Source organism: Malaclemys terrapin, chromosome 1 (genome assembly GCF_027887155.1).
Source record: "Malaclemys terrapin pileata isolate rMalTer1 chromosome 1, rMalTer1.hap1, whole genome shotgun sequence".
Taxonomy (NCBI): Eukaryota; Metazoa; Chordata; order Testudines; family Emydidae; genus Malaclemys; species Malaclemys terrapin.
Window position 1 is genome coordinate 45660903 of NC_071505.1, and position 15713 is coordinate 45676615.

The window sequence follows — 15713 nt, forward strand, 5'->3', positions numbered from 1 at the left end:
TTCTGAAAAGTAATTCCTTTAGAAAACATTTTGGTACACATGAGCAACAAATTATATAAAATACCTGGACATTTAGATCTCAAACAGCCTAGAAGAGCTCCAAGATTTAAATGTCAAACCACTACTTCAGCAAATGAAAAAAGATCTGGAGTGCTGGTGGAAGCATGCAATTTCCTTTTTTTGGGGAGAACAACCCAGTCAAAATTAACATTTTGCCAAGGATAGCTTGTTTCCAAATCTTTCTGTGATCATCCCAGATTAGACCCCAGCCAGATTTTCATAGAATCCTAGATTATTAGGGGTGGAAGAGACCTTGGGAGGTCATCTAGTCCAATCCCCTGCTCAAAGCAGGACCAACACCAACTAAATCATCCCAGCCAGGGCTTTGTCATGGGGTTGTTGGAATTTATGTGGAATAAGAAAAGACCAAGAGTGAATGCAGGTACTTTGTACAGACCCTTTAAACGGGCTGTGCTACCTGTTCCAAATATTCTATGGTACTGTCAACCCAACCAGCTCAAAGAAATTGTGTATTGGGGGCTCTCTAACCCAGCCAAACACTGGGTTTTTATTGAATAAGAAAATTTTGGCCATGTAAACATTGTTTAGGCTACCATTGATTAATAAAAAATTATGCCCTCCAGAAATTTATACACATCCTTTAGCAAAGGCTATTTTATGAATTTATGATAGGAGATACATTATTTTCCCTCACTGATGACACCCATTGCAAATAATCCAGATCTTAACCAAAATCATGAACGAGAGAGCTTTAAGGATTGGGAAAGCCATGAAATATATAAGGTTGGCCTGCTATTCCACGAAGAAACTTTTCTAACTTATTAGAGATCAAAACTAACTTTAACTGGCCTGCTCTCTTGTGGTACCAATGCTTTCAAATTAGGCATTATGTTTCTCAACATTTAGAACAGCTGTTTTGTATAGAAAGCTAAATTTAATAGGAGTAGCAGCATCTGGTCAATTAAAAAAAATTATAACTAATTTATATTAGGGCTGTCAAGAGATTCCAAAAATGAATTGTGATTAATTACGTGATTAAAAAGATTAAATATTTTTGGATGTTTTCTACATTTTCAAATATATTAATTTCAATTATAACACAGAATACAAACTGTACAGTGCTCACTTTATATTTTTTACTACAAATGTTTGCACTGTAAAAAACAAAAGAAACAGTATTTTTCAATTCACCAAATAAAGTACTGTAATGCAATCTCCTTTATAATGAAAGTTGAACTTACAAATGTAGAATTATGTACCAAAAAAACTGCATTCAAAAATAAAAAAATGTAAAACTTTAGAGCCTACACGTGTGTGACGTTGCACTCCATATTCTTTATGAAAATATGCTTATGATATGAATATGATATAACTGAAATGTACTTTATGTTAGATGGGTCTTGTAAGGTATCACTGGAAAGGTTATAATTTATTGAATGTGATTATCCAATTTGTATGCCTGTATCATTTCTGTATCTGAAGTTAGGAATTTTGACTATGTATCTGTATATCAACTATGCTACTTTGGGTGACGCCTGCTGCTAACATTTCAGGTACACAATGGAAAAGCCAGACAGGGCTGATGGCCCATCAGATATCGAAAGGCACTTCAGATTCTTAAACCGTGGGTCGAGTGCTGTAGCTATCTTTAGAAACCTCACATTGGTACCTTCTTTGTGTTTTGTCAAATCTGCAGCGAAAGTGTTCTTAAAGAGAACAACATATGCTGAGTCATCATCTGAAACTACAGTAACATGAAATATATGGCAGAATTAGGGTAAAATAGAGCCGGAGACCTACAATTCTCCCCCAAAGAGTTCAGTCACAAATGTAATTAATGCATTATTTTTTTAATGAGTGTCATCAGCATGGAAACGTCCTCTGGAATGGTGGCCGAAGCACAAAGGGGCCTACGAATGTTTAGCATATCTGGCACGTAAATACCTTGCAGTGCCGGCTACAAAAGTCCCGTACGAACGCCTGTTTTCACTTTCTGGTGACAATGTAAATAAGAAGTGGGCAGCATTATCTCCTGTAAATGTAATCAAACTTGTTTGTCTTAGCGATTGGCTGAACGAGAGGTAGGACTGAGTGGATTTGTAGGCTCTAAAGTTTTACATTGTTTTGTTTTTGAGTGCAGTTATGTAACCAAAAAACCCCTTCATTTGTAAGTTGCACCTATACGATAAAGAGATTGGATTACGGTACTTGTATGAGGTAAATTGAAAAATACTGTTTCTTTTATTATTTTTACAGTACAAATATTTGTAATAAAAAATAATATAAAGTGAGCAGTGTACACTTTGTATTCTGTGTTGTAATTGAAATCAATATATTTGAAGAGGTAGAAAAACATCCAAAAAATGTAATAAATTTCAATTGGTATTCTATTGCTTAACAATGCAATTAAAACTGTGATTAATCGCAATTAATTTTTTAAATCATGATTAATTTTTTTCAATTAATCAAGTGAGTTAACTGCGATTAATCGACAGCCCTAATTTATATCTTTGCAGACAGCTTTTCTAAGGAAAAAAAAAAAGACTTTATATAACACACTAGAAAAAGGACCTGGGTAGGCAAATTATCCCAGAGGAATGGGGTTTGATCTGCAAAAGGGGACCAGCACCCTCAGTCTGAAGCACAATAAAATAAATTTCCTTTGAATTACTGTTTCGGTGGTACCTCACACCAGTCAGGTAAAAAATATATAGAGATTGAATTGGGATAATGTTGGATAAATTATGGTGAAAGAGGAGATTTTATGTATATATTGTGGACATGTCCAGTCATTAGAGAGTATTGGAATTCAATCTGTAAGCAAATATCACATATTGTTGGATATTTGTTACCAAATGATACTTTGGTAGTCCTCCTGGAGTTTCTTGCAGAAATGATCACACTGAAGGAAATGAAGAATTAATCTCTCATCTGCTAGTAGCTGCTTGGCTACTGATTTCCATTCCTTGGAAAAATAAAAATAGTCCAACCATAGAGGAATGGTTCAAAAAATATGAGAGGTGGTTGTTATGAAAAATTAACACCAATTATGTACCCAGCAAATTAGAGAACAAATAGATTCTTAGATATTTGAATACCTTTTTATTCAATACTCAAAGTACATTCAGCTGCATAACACCCAGCACACCTGTAATTTTTTTCAAATATTAAGATTTGATAGACATGCCTGGCCTGTTAAATATGTGTCATCAGAGATTTCACTCAATTTAATAGTCACTAGGAACAGCATGTCGTAGCTGTTGTAATGATACTCTATAACAGGGTAGGCAACCTATGGCACGCGTGCCAAAGATGGCATGCGAGCTGATTTTCAGTGGCATTCACACTGCCCGGGTCCTGGCCACCGGTCTGGGGGCTCTGCATTTTAATTTAATTTTAAATGAAGCTTCTTAAACATTTTAAAAACCTATTTACTTTACATACAACAATAGTTTAGTTATATATTACAGACTTATAAAAAGAGACCTTCTAAAAACATTAAAATGTATTACTGGCACGCGAAACCTTAAATTAGAGTGAAAAAATGAAAACTGAGCACACACCTTCTGGTTGCCGACCCCTGCTCTATAATATGGTAACACCCTGTTAAATAGAGTCATCTGATAACTATATTCCTGTATAATGTCTCTTTAAACAAAAGCTCACTATTGTAATGATTATTGTTTTGTTTCTGATATTTACATGGAAAAGACTTGCAAACCTGTTAATACATCTCTACCTCAATATAACGCGGTCCTCGGGAGCCAAAAAAATCTTACCACGTTATAGGTGAATCCGCGTTATATCGAACTTGCTTTGATCCGCCGGAGTGCGCAGCCCCGCCCCCCCGGGGCACTGCTTTACTCTGTTCTATCGGATTGTATAATATCGGGGTAGAGGTGTACTTCCTAAATAAATAGTTTAGGTTTGTTTGACCTTTTTTTTTTTTTTTAAACATTAGAAAGTCTTTATGCTTTAATTGCCTAAAGGTTTCAAAAGTGCCTAAATCCCAATAAAAGTCAATTACATGCTCTAGAAAATTTTATCCACATTCTCCATTAACTCACACCAAGAAAATCCCGTCACAACAAGATTATGATCCTGCAATTTGATCTGTATTTGACATCAGAGGAACTCCATGCATGTTTAAGGGTCTGCTGATGCAGATCAGACTGCAAGTTAGGTATCTAAATTATTAAAATATATATTTAAAATGTTACAGTTTACAGTTAAAATTTTACTAGTAGCCTCTAATACAGTGAAATATTGTACATTATCTTTTTAGATCTCACCATGAATAATGGATGTTACTGTTATAGTCAATATTATATATTTAAATGTCACATTACTATTTCCCTAATGTGTTTTCTTTCTGTCTATGGGTAGTCTTAGTAAACAACTTTCTGAGTATGCCAACTGGAAAAATGTAGAAAAACCTTCTCCAAACAATACAAAAGGCATGTCGGTGTTTAGCAGTCCAGACAGGGTTGGAGATGTTGGTTTTGCTTTGGGCGCACCTGCTACAGATAAAGAAGGTAGGATTGTTAAAAAAAAAAAAAAAACAATTAAATGAAGAGTCTGTAGCTATTTTACTCACACATCTTGTTAAAACTGTTTTTAGTCATCCAGCAAAGGAAAGAGAGTGACCAATCTGGGAAGTTTTGTACGTGATCCCATTTCTCATTAGTTGGCTATGATCTCAGCAGATTCTTGTTGCACCTCCTGTGGTTGGTTGTGATCTGTCTTGCCAAAGGATTGCAGCCTCCTCCCCACCAGATCTCACTAGGATATATACAAAAAAATTCTGCTGTTTTAAAAATATGGGAACTGAAATAATATATTTGTTCAGGCATGTAATTTTTCCTGCTGCCTGTTCACTTCTGATGTGGTGAATCCGCGTACAGAAAACTGCAGATCAATCCATACATTAAGTCAGGAGATTTCTTCTTTCTGTAGTAAGGAAGTGATAGAGAAATTCAGTATAAGAACACATGTCTCTATATTTGGCTTCCACTGAATTTGCGTGGTGTGTGTGTATATAATATATGTGCAACCTTAATTAGGCTGTTTAAAATAGAAGGAGTGGGTTAACTTTTATTTGTCACCTTCAGTCACAGTTTTCTGTTTCTGTCATAACTAAGCTGTTGTGAATTTTTTTATGATATTACAAAGTATTATGGCTTTGTGTAAACAAACTCATAAACAGTAAAAATATAGTTTTTGTGTATACATTATGGCCTTTAAAATAATTAGGTACACTGTTGGACAAAGTTTTGCTTTGGTTTTGGTTCTTACATAACGTCATTTTGTAAACTAATGTTTAATTTAGTTAAGTAATGCACTGAGTAGAAACATAAATTATGAATAGTGACATGATCATGATATAAATATCTTTATATGGGAAAAGAATCCATTAAGGAACTTACAAAATCTAATCTACAACTACAAGCCTCTCAGGCACTAAATTCCATAAACAAAACTTATTTTCCCACCTTGAAATTCCCCTTTACCATGTAAAGTACAAGCAATTTAAAATAATAAACCTGAGTGATTTATATTAAGATTTCATATTGTTTGATATTAATACATAATCATTAAATGTAACAATGAGGTGAGTGGACACAGCTGATATCATTCAAATGCAGCAAATCACACAGTTTTTGAAAATTTTGAGGAAGTATGTGAGCAGAGCAAAACACAGCAGGTTCACCCTTACTCTCCTTTTTCCTTCCCAAAAGACTAAACCAAATTTAGGGCCAAATCCTGTTCCAGCCCTGCTCAGTGACATGGCGCTGAACTCCTTGGTCCTGCCTGATTCTGTATGTGGAGTACTATGTGTGCTGGTATCTTGAAGAATTAAATCTTGTGATTTGGGGCTCCACACACCACCCACACACAAATCAAATTGTAGCTCCCTCCCAAAAGACTGTGATGCGGCTCCTGGCCTTGAGGGTTTGATGGCTAAAAGCTGTGCACATGCCTACTGATCCTGTAGTGACAGGTCTCATGACTGACAGTCACACATGGAGTTTGTGAGGCTGAAAGAACAATACTATTTTATAGTTCCAAAGTGGAGCTACTGGCTGGGAGGGAAGGATGAACCGTTGGGCCAAATAACACCTCCATCTCCTGCGTAATTACTGTCGTCTGTGGAACCACCTGGTATTGCTATTACAGATAAACAGAACATGAGTGAAGACTTATCTTAGTACCCATATCATGTACATACCTGAATAAAAACATTGCAGCTGAGAGAAAAAGGCTCAGGGAAGAGTATACCATCCCTTCAGTTTACTGAGCCCAGGTCTCAAAGGTTCATTTTTCTTCTTTGGTTGTGATGGCACTTAAATGATCTCTCTGGACCACTTCTCTCCTAATGTTGCATTTCTGAAGCGGTTAGTACAGGTGTGTGATGGCACTGACCTGTGGAGATGCAGAAGGGCTGTCTGGAAATGTGAAGTTTATTTGAGTTCTTGGTCTCCTGAGCAGTTCTGGCAGTTCTGTGACTGGAAAGCAGGCATGGACCCTGTCTGCACCCTGTTCTACATACTCAGGATCATTCACACTGTTGCAAAGCCAGAATAATCAGGAATTGGGATCTAACATGCTTCCTATAAGAGATTGGAATATGGCTTTTGAAGTCTTTTCAATAAAAATAAAAGGAGGTAATTTCACCATTTGTCCTTTAGTTGAGAATATGCTATTAGATCAGCAGTTTGTCATATTCTTGTATATGCAGGAAATCTCATGGCTCATTTTGGTCAATTTCACGGTCATAGGATTTTAAAAATAACATTTCATAATTTCAGATATTTCAATCTGAAATTTCAAGGTATTGTAAGTGTAGGAGTCCTGACCCAAAAAGGAGTTGTGTGCGGGGGGCGGTCGCAAGGTTATTATAGGTACTACCCTTACTTCTGCGCTGGAGGTGGCACTGCCTTCAGAGCTGGAGAGCGGTGACTGCTGGTTGGGATCCCAGCTCTGCAGGTAGAGTTGTTGCCAGCAGCAGCAGTGCAGAAGTAAGGATGCCATGGTATGGTATTGCCATCCTTTCTTCCACGCTGCTGCCTGCAGAGCTGGGCCTCAGTCAGCAGCCGCCACTCTCTGGCCACCCAGCTCTTAAGGCAGCGCAGAAGTAAGGGTGGCAATACCGCAACCCCCTGAAAATAACCTTGCGACCCTCCTGCAACTCCCTTTTGGGTCCAGACTCCCAATTTGAGAAATGCTGGTTTTCCCCCGTGAAATATGTATATGTGAAAAGCACACAAAAGACCAGATTTCACAGGAGGAGACGAGATTTCACGGTCCGTGATGCGTTTTTCATGGCCATGAATTTGGGAAGGCCCTGCTCATTAGCCAGTCTGATGCTGCTGCGTTTCAAGCACCAAATCTTTATTGTAGTGAAGGGGTGTGATTATCTCTTCCTTGTTTCTTCTTTCTTTGCCTTTCTCTGTTTGCAAAGTGTTGTTAGTAATGAATAAAGAAAGTTTCTTTAAAGAAACACTGCTTTGTTGCATGGACGTCATTAGTCTTAAGTCAATGAGCGCTGTGAGGATACAATATACCAGAAAATCAACCATATGTATCTCAAGTTGGGCATTTAAGAACTGAAGGACCCCAAATTAGTGGACACTTAAAACAGCTTGGGCCTTAACTACTTTGAATATCATGGTCATTCTCATTTGTAAGGTAGGGAAAATGGTCATCAAAAAACAAATAGGACAAAATGGTTAAAAAAAAATTACATTTTCCCCCAACCAGCTCACATATTTTTAAACTGCTTTAAAGTCCATAAACTGCACTAGACTGGCAAACCAGTACAAAATGTTGTAGGATCAGAAAACTTTCTTTTAATTTTCCTGGACAGATGATCTTAATTAAAAGAAATAAAATGGGATGAGATTTTAATATTTCTCTTTAAGAGCTATACTCTGTAAAATATGTGGAAAGTAGAGTGACTGTAGTTTAATTAAAAGATTTTGTGGGGGCAGGGAAGAAAGCATATAAGGAATTAGAGAACAATCTGATGAGGTTCAAAGACCAAAAAATGCCCCTGCTTGCCATTTTGTCACTATTTCCTTACATTCTGCTACCCTTGTGCCCTTACAACTTTTTTGGAAAAAATGTTCAGAAAACTTGAAATTCTTTTTGCATTTTACCATGTCTGTTTTAATGTTTTAAATTTTTATCAAAACAATTCTTAAATGTACTGTTTTGGTTGGTCATTGACAGATTCAGTAAAAACTCCATCTGGGTAGAAAAACATTTGATTAGAATACAAACTGTGTACAGGTCATGACAAATTCTGCTAATTTTTAGTATCATTTTGTAATGTAAATTAAGCTAATGTTTTACAAATTGTGATTGATTAGGCACTACTTTATCTCAGAACCTGTAAACATAATTTATTTTGTTTCTTTTGGGGATCCTTAATGTGTACCAAATTCACGGCTGTGAAAAATGCATCACAACTGTGAAATCTGGTCTTTATTATACAGATTTCATAGGGAAGACCAGCATTTGTCAAATTGGGGGTCCCAACCCAAAAGAGGGTCATGGGGGGGGGGGTTGCAATGTTATTGTAGTGGGGATGCAGTATTGCCACTCTTCCTTCTGCGGTGCCTTCAGAGCTGGGAGACCGGAGAGCAGTGGCTGCTGGCCAGGCACCCAGCTCTGAAGGCAGCACGCTGCCAGCAGCAGCGCAGAAATAAAGGTTGGCAGTGCCATACCGTGCCACCCTTTACTTCTGTGCTGCTGCCTTCAGAGTTGGGTCAGGACCCCTGCAGTTACAACACTGTGAAATTTCAGATTTAAATATCAGAAAACATGAAATTTACGATTTTTAAAATCCTATGACTGAAATTGACCAAATGGGCTGTGTATTTGGTAGGGCCCTATTAATGTGCCTTAATTTTTCCTTATTTAACTGTTTAGTCTCTTTTAAAAAGTCTTTAAAAAACTGTCAAATAGATTAGTCAAAGATAATTACCAAATTCTAAGTTCACTTCTCTGTCAAAGAAAAAATATAACTTTGAAAGGCCATCATGTTTATAGTGCTTGCCAAATAGCATGTCCGTGTTCCCCTGCTATGTCTGCAACTGCAGTTACAGTAATTGATAAAGTAACTAACCTTGGCCAGATTGCCCTTTCAGTGGGAAAACCCACTGCACAGACATGGTGAAGAAAAGCCTGTGAGGGAACCTGGCGGTGTTTCCTCTGAATTTCATCTGCTCGCACCCCCCTCCCACTCAAGAGAAGTTCAGTCCATGGTTTCCCCTCAGGTTTGCGTAGACCTTGGGAATGTAGCAGAGTCATAGCGTCTTTTATGTGGAAGTGCAGAGCCCCTGCATTGGCTATGGGATAGCTGCTTCATTCTGATTTCTCCTTATGGCTACCTGTGGCGTTCTTTCAACAGCATGGAGCACTCTCAGAAAACTAATATAGCTCCAGTATGAATTACCTTTTTCAGAGTATTTCCTGTGGAGTTGGAGGTCAATGTGTGTCCTGCCCCTGTCCCCACACTGTTCACTCTTCTCACTTGTGGGTCTGGGGTAGGAGGAATTCTCTCACCACTTTCACATGGTCATGGACTGATGTATGTAAAGAGGATCCCCTCCAGCCCCAGATTTGGGACAATAGGTAGGTCTTTTTATTATTTCGGGTGTACACAAATAAGAGACACTATTTTAAGGTGAGCTGTCTTAAAGCTACAACTTTATTAGAAAGTATTAGAAACATACTTAACCATGCCTATGGGGAAATGGTTTCAAACCGCTTCACAACCGGAGAATGTGTCCTGATCCGAAGTGTGATTGCATGGCATCCCCAGTGCAAAGGTCTCCTGCGTTAACTCTGGACAATGGAGTTTACAGATTTAGCTTGCTGGCAAAGACAAAACATCAGCTTTGGAGCACTGTATTTGTGAAGGGAATTTAGGCCCTCCAGCAGGCAAACTTTATTGTACTGCACTGATGCTTTCCCTGCATTCCATGTATATGGTGAAAATAAACATACCTGCAATACATGGAGTGGGTGCTTATACAAACATTTTATATATATCCCCACACATATGGAGAAATATGACAGACTAGAACCACATGTGTTCAGGGAGGCAGGAATTAGAGATTGCCAGTATTAAAGTACAAATCTGATAGAGAAATGTTTTTGTTTTCATATTGAATTGAGGGTATTTCAAATAATAGAGAATAAGTTGAAAATTAAACTTATTAGCAGGGTCTTAAGAGTCTATACAGATAGCATTTCTTGTTTGCTTTCAGCACTATCATAACTGCTCAGTAGATTAATAACAGTCAGTAGTTATGTATTTCTTTGTTTCATCTTCATATATGCATGTTTCTGCTTTACAACTTTATTTTCTGATTTCATTGTTTCATCTGTCCTTTCCATGCCTTTCCCTAAACGGAAATAGAAATGCAACAGTCTCCCAACCAGACATCAAGAACAAGAGATTCAGGGAAAGGTATTCCATACGATAAGACTTCCAATGTGAAAATACCAAATTCAAGTGTTTATACATATTTGATGGTTATTATTTTTGTGTGAATTCAAAAGTCCTTTAATGGCTTGATTTTACTTTTTAAATCGTTTTTTTGTGGTGGTGATGTTATAGCTTTTGTTGTTTTGCAAATCTTTTAGAACTAATTAGTCAGTCCTGGCATTTGTCATGGAAGAGTGCAGAATGTAATGTGTTAATGTGTGTTGTAGCGTGTCATTAAGTAATAGGGTGTTCCTATTTAAATCTATTAATTTGATATTGCTCCAAACTTGAGATGGGCCTGAGCCAAAACTGTGGATATGAGCAACCCTCAAATACAGTTTGAATTTAGATCAAACACTTTATGGCTGGTCCAAACCAAACCCAAAGGTGTCTGAAACACCCAAAACTTGCAGCATGAATTAGTCTCTTGTCTTCTAAAGGAAAATCATAATTCATTATTACTGTAAAATATGTAACAGTTATAGGTAACCATCAAGAATTTAGAACATTTTCAATTTAAAATAAATGGATTACAACAATAATAATAGTCAAGACTCTCTTCTTCATAGCTGCCCCTTCTCCTTCAGAAAAGAGACAGATTGGTTAAAAATATATAATTTATGGGAATTCCTGTAAAATCGGGGACGGGGGGGGTTGTGTGTGTACTGTAATCTTTTGGGAAAAACAAAATAAAAAAATAAATTTTCTGTCATTTAAAAAAATATATTTTTGAAGTCAACTTTTGTAAATAAAACTTCTGCTTTTTTTTTAAGGCATAATGTGACTTAAAAGACTGATCAAAATTGCAGTGCAAAAAAGAGAAACATTTTGAAGAACAATCAACAAACTAAATTATCAAATTTATAAAAAAATATTTTAAAAATGGAAAAAATGTTGGGGGGAAAAGGATTGTTTTTAAGAGAGTTACTCTTTTTGAGAATAGGACAAAATTCATTAAAAATATTTGTACTTACCTCCATTCTTGCTAATCAGAATTTTTTATCAGTGTTTCACCTATGCCCAGAGTTGAAGTTACAACCCTTCAGGCGTGTCTAGCAAAAATGACACAGTAGCTGTAAACAGTAAGGCAAAATATGAAAATTCTGCTCAGATTATGAAAAAATAGTCATCAATGTACCAACATTTAATTCTGGAGTTATGAAGAATATAATTACTGTCATATTAAAACAAGTTTATTTGTATTTTGTTTGGTTCTTTGTAGAACAGGGGACATGTATGCCTTGAGATTAACTTGGCCTATGCTTAAATAACTAACACGTTGCTGTTAATTTTCAGTTTCCTGACTTTATTATGTTTATTTCAGTCTTTTATTTAAGACAGCTCTTTGCTATTTGATTTCCATGTTAAGAAGTTTAAAAAAAAATTCTTCATGGAAAGTTACAAACGGCATATTCATCACGTCTTTTAAAATAAGAATTACAAGAGTTAATGCACAATGATATCTCAAATGTTAATTTTTCTGAACATAGAACAGTATTTATTTTCTGATCCTGGAAATTCCAGAGCGCCCTCAAATCTCACTAAAGTCAGTGAGAGTTGGGGAATCTCAACCATTTGCATTCTAATTACAATGTCTTGGATATCCCTGTGGTAAAGGCCCAAATCCTGCACACATGTAACTATGTTCTTAACTTTATGAACAGTGTGTAGTTCCATTTATTTCTATTTGACTACTTGCAATCTATAAAGTTAAGCATGTCTTAAATTTTCTGAGAGTCATGACCTAGGTTTTTATTGCTGACTAATTTATGGGTCCAATCTTTGAGTGTGCTAGAGCTGCACTCTGAATAGCTGGGAATGGGGATGCATAAGTGGTTTTCCACCATCTTTTGGCCTCCCCAGTCCTGAGGGAAACAAGGATCTAGTTTGGTCACTGATATATGTTACTGCCATTCCACTAGGAAGGGTGGTTCAGAGCAACATGCTCTACTCTCATCCCTTCTGTCCCTGTAATGCTCCTTACTCAGAGGGGCAAGAGTGGGTGATGTAGAGTGGGCCCAATCAGCTTTACACCACCTGGCAATTTCCCTATGCAAGGGTACTGCTTTCCATTCCCTATGCGTTACCAGAGTAATGCAGAGAAGATAGAGTGGTGCTGCGGACATAGTCCAACATATGTCAATTTATAGTCCATACTGTAAATACAAAAAAGACAAAAAAGTTTCTATGCATATGAATTGCCCACAATTCCTAATTTTATAATCTTAGCAGTTTTACTTCCCTTTCACCACATCATGCCCACCAAAAATGATTAACTATGTTCCAATTGCTTACTAACTTCATGAACTTAGTTTCATTTTTAAATTGTATGTAATATTTTGAACATAAGTACAAAAGAGCTTACCAAACTGAAGACCTTATTTGTTTCATCCTTTGAACATACAGATTTTTTCAGATGATAATAGAAAATATATTTACATTCATACTACCCTTGATTAAGATATCTGTACTAAGTTTCAGCCTTGAATTACTTGTAGATTTGCTCATGCTAAATATTTTTACTTATCTTTGGCAATTTCTAAGTCTTTTGCTTTTAATGCTAAAATTATTAATTTCTTTTTTTATTTTAATCAATATTTGAACAGTTATAGATGACCTGTCCCAAGGAGATTCAGTAAGGTAAGATTTAAAAAAACAACAACATATTTTAGCAAATCCTAGAGAGAGAGAGAAAATGACTTCTTATTGTTTTATGTTTTTGTTATTTAAGAAGTTCTGAAAAAGATGAAGGGGATGACAGCTGGCTTACATCAGAGGAGGAGGAACTAGATTTTACCCCCAAGGTAAAGTGCTCTTATGGAAAAATATTTCATACCTAGCTATAAGATGAAGCATATATACTTTATTTTTTAACATTTGGGAGATTTTAGCAAAGATTTTTTTTTTGCTATGATTGAGAGACTTCACTTCTAGTCAGCCATAGTGCAAGTTTTCCCAAAATACAATTGCAGCTGACCTGATCTTCACCTTTTCTGTTCCCACCTTGAGCCCCTTCTAAAAAGACTTTTAGTTTTGGCAGAGTGTATGAAGGTTTTATGATTTGGATAAATATTCAGTAGATGATGAGATAAAGACCACCCCATATATTGTACTTATTTCTGCTCATTTCAACAATAAATTAATGAATTAATGGTACAGCAACTATCGGCAGTTGCCCCAGGGTGGAGGACAGCAGTAAAGGTAAACTTGCACTTAACTCATTGGGCAGGGGACCTGGTGACATGGGTGGGGTATGGCTTCAGAAGACTAACATGGGGAGAAGTGTGTGTAGGTATTCAAAATGCTCAGTTAATAATGTTAATGGATATTATAAGAGATGCTTGGTCAGAACAATGGCCTTCAGTATTAAATTGGGAGGCTAGCCCATATTTAGCCACAGTTGCAAAAACATACCCATCTACCTAAAAAATAACATCCCCCACCTGTGGGGAGAGTTCTTGTGTAATTGTTACTATGATACCATGGGAAGGAAATGCAAATAAGGTGGTCCCCTTAAACCCTATGGGAGTAACTAGGGAAGGGGGAGCGCGTTGGGAGCCACTAGGAAATAGGTGGTGGGGGTGGAATGGGGTAAATTGGACTGTCATCACATTAAGCAGTTGTATATCCAGAGGAGGAATATGGATGTGCCCCTCTCCTGTGACTATGGAGGAGCAGGATCAATGGCCTATTGCAAAGGGGGGGCATTTAGGGGTAATGTATATGGGGTACGGTGTATTCTGTTGAAAATGTATGCAATCCTGCAATATAACACTAAGAGGCAAAATCCTTCCAGTATATGACCAAATCATGAACTTCTATACACTGCCACCTGAATTATGGTGCACCAATGAATCAGTGGACTTAATTGTTATAAACTATCAAACCAGCACCTACTACCCCATGCTGTACCAAGTAGTTAAATTGGTTTAAACAATACCAAATTTCACTGTGTATATTCAATGGACACACAATATGAACAAAAGTACACAAAGATTACAAGAGCAACTTGCTGCAAGTGTCAATAGTTGGACATACTTACAATACACACTACAGGATGGCGCTGACAAAATTTTAACCCTATCAAAGGAGGAAAAGCACTGTTTTTGGTGGTGGCCAGGAAGTTGAACCATACTGCAGTGGTCAGGGCTCTGTGTTGCTGTGGATTATCATAGCAGCAGGTGTATTGTTAATTGTGTATTTGTGTTACGTTGCATATGGAAACGATCCGGGGGGGCACAACCCCCTAGCAAACAGCCACTAATTATAACCTATAAGTAATGTAGTAAGCCCTCCGCCTCAGTGTACTAGACAACCGGGACCCAACCTTCTCGGGCCCACTATAATGGGAAGTCTGGAACACTAATTGGAATAAGTGTGGTATGCCTGTACGAGAGAAGGTACAGGGCACAGTACTACACAAGGGGCAGTGGGACAGATGGAGCATCAACACCTTCTACCTTGATGCCTGGCCCTATCAGGAAGTGTGTCGCCATATATCTTATGCTTTTCCAGGGATACCTGGGCAGGAGGATCCCAAAAGAAAAAAAAGGGGTGGATATTTGAGCCTGTCTGTAAAGGCCTATACTTTAAGAATTTAGGTATGTGTTTATCATTTAGCTAGTTATAGAGGTATAAAAGAAAGAATCTGTGTAAGGGCCTTCTCTCACTGGGACAATCTGAGGCCCTGTTCTTAGGCCAATGCCTTTGGCTAAGCAGCAGAGGCAGCCATAAGCTGGGAAGCGTGCGGTCACATCCTCACATTCTAAACTAGTCTTATTAAAATAAGGCCATCTGGGGCTGTTAGGAAGGTGATCCGATCTATTACCTCCAGAGAAAGAGAAGAGCCTAGAAGATGTAAAAAAAAAATTTAGTTTAATAGTTTTCTGTCTGGTAAAAACTCACTTATCAATAGACACAGCTGGGAAACCCTTATGTCTGTATAAATGTAGTTGTAAAATCCTCACTTCTGTATTGTTTTGTCATTATAGTTCCCACTTTGCTATGTTTATTTGCATGGTCTCTGTCTGGTTCTGTAATTGTTTCTGTCTGCTGTATAATTAATTTTGCTGGGTGTAAAGTAATTAAGATGGTGGGATATAATTGGTTATCTAATCATGTTACAATATGTTAGAATTGTTAAGGTAAATTTTAGTAGACTGGTTAAGGTATAGCTAAGAATATTACTATATAA

General features: G+C 37.1%; 1 protein-coding gene across 9 annotated transcripts in view; it reads left to right on the forward strand.

Moving 5' to 3' along the window:
• The window catches only part of ANKRD26 (ankyrin repeat domain containing 26), a 171412-nt gene that overhangs the window by 21212 nt on the left and 134487 nt on the right, over positions 1-15713 (forward strand). For 8 of the 9 annotated variants that reach the window (XM_054023494.1, XM_054023501.1, XM_054023508.1 and 5 more), the window contains exons 6-9: positions 4408-4556; positions 10451-10501; positions 13126-13159; positions 13251-13323. In XM_054023494.1, coding sequence (XP_053879469.1) covers positions 4408-4556; positions 10451-10501; positions 13126-13159; positions 13251-13323 — 307 coding nt within the window. The remainder of the gene's footprint in view (positions 1-4407; positions 4557-10450; positions 10502-13125; positions 13160-13250; positions 13324-15713) is intronic. The other variant, XM_054023523.1, reaches the window with a different exon arrangement.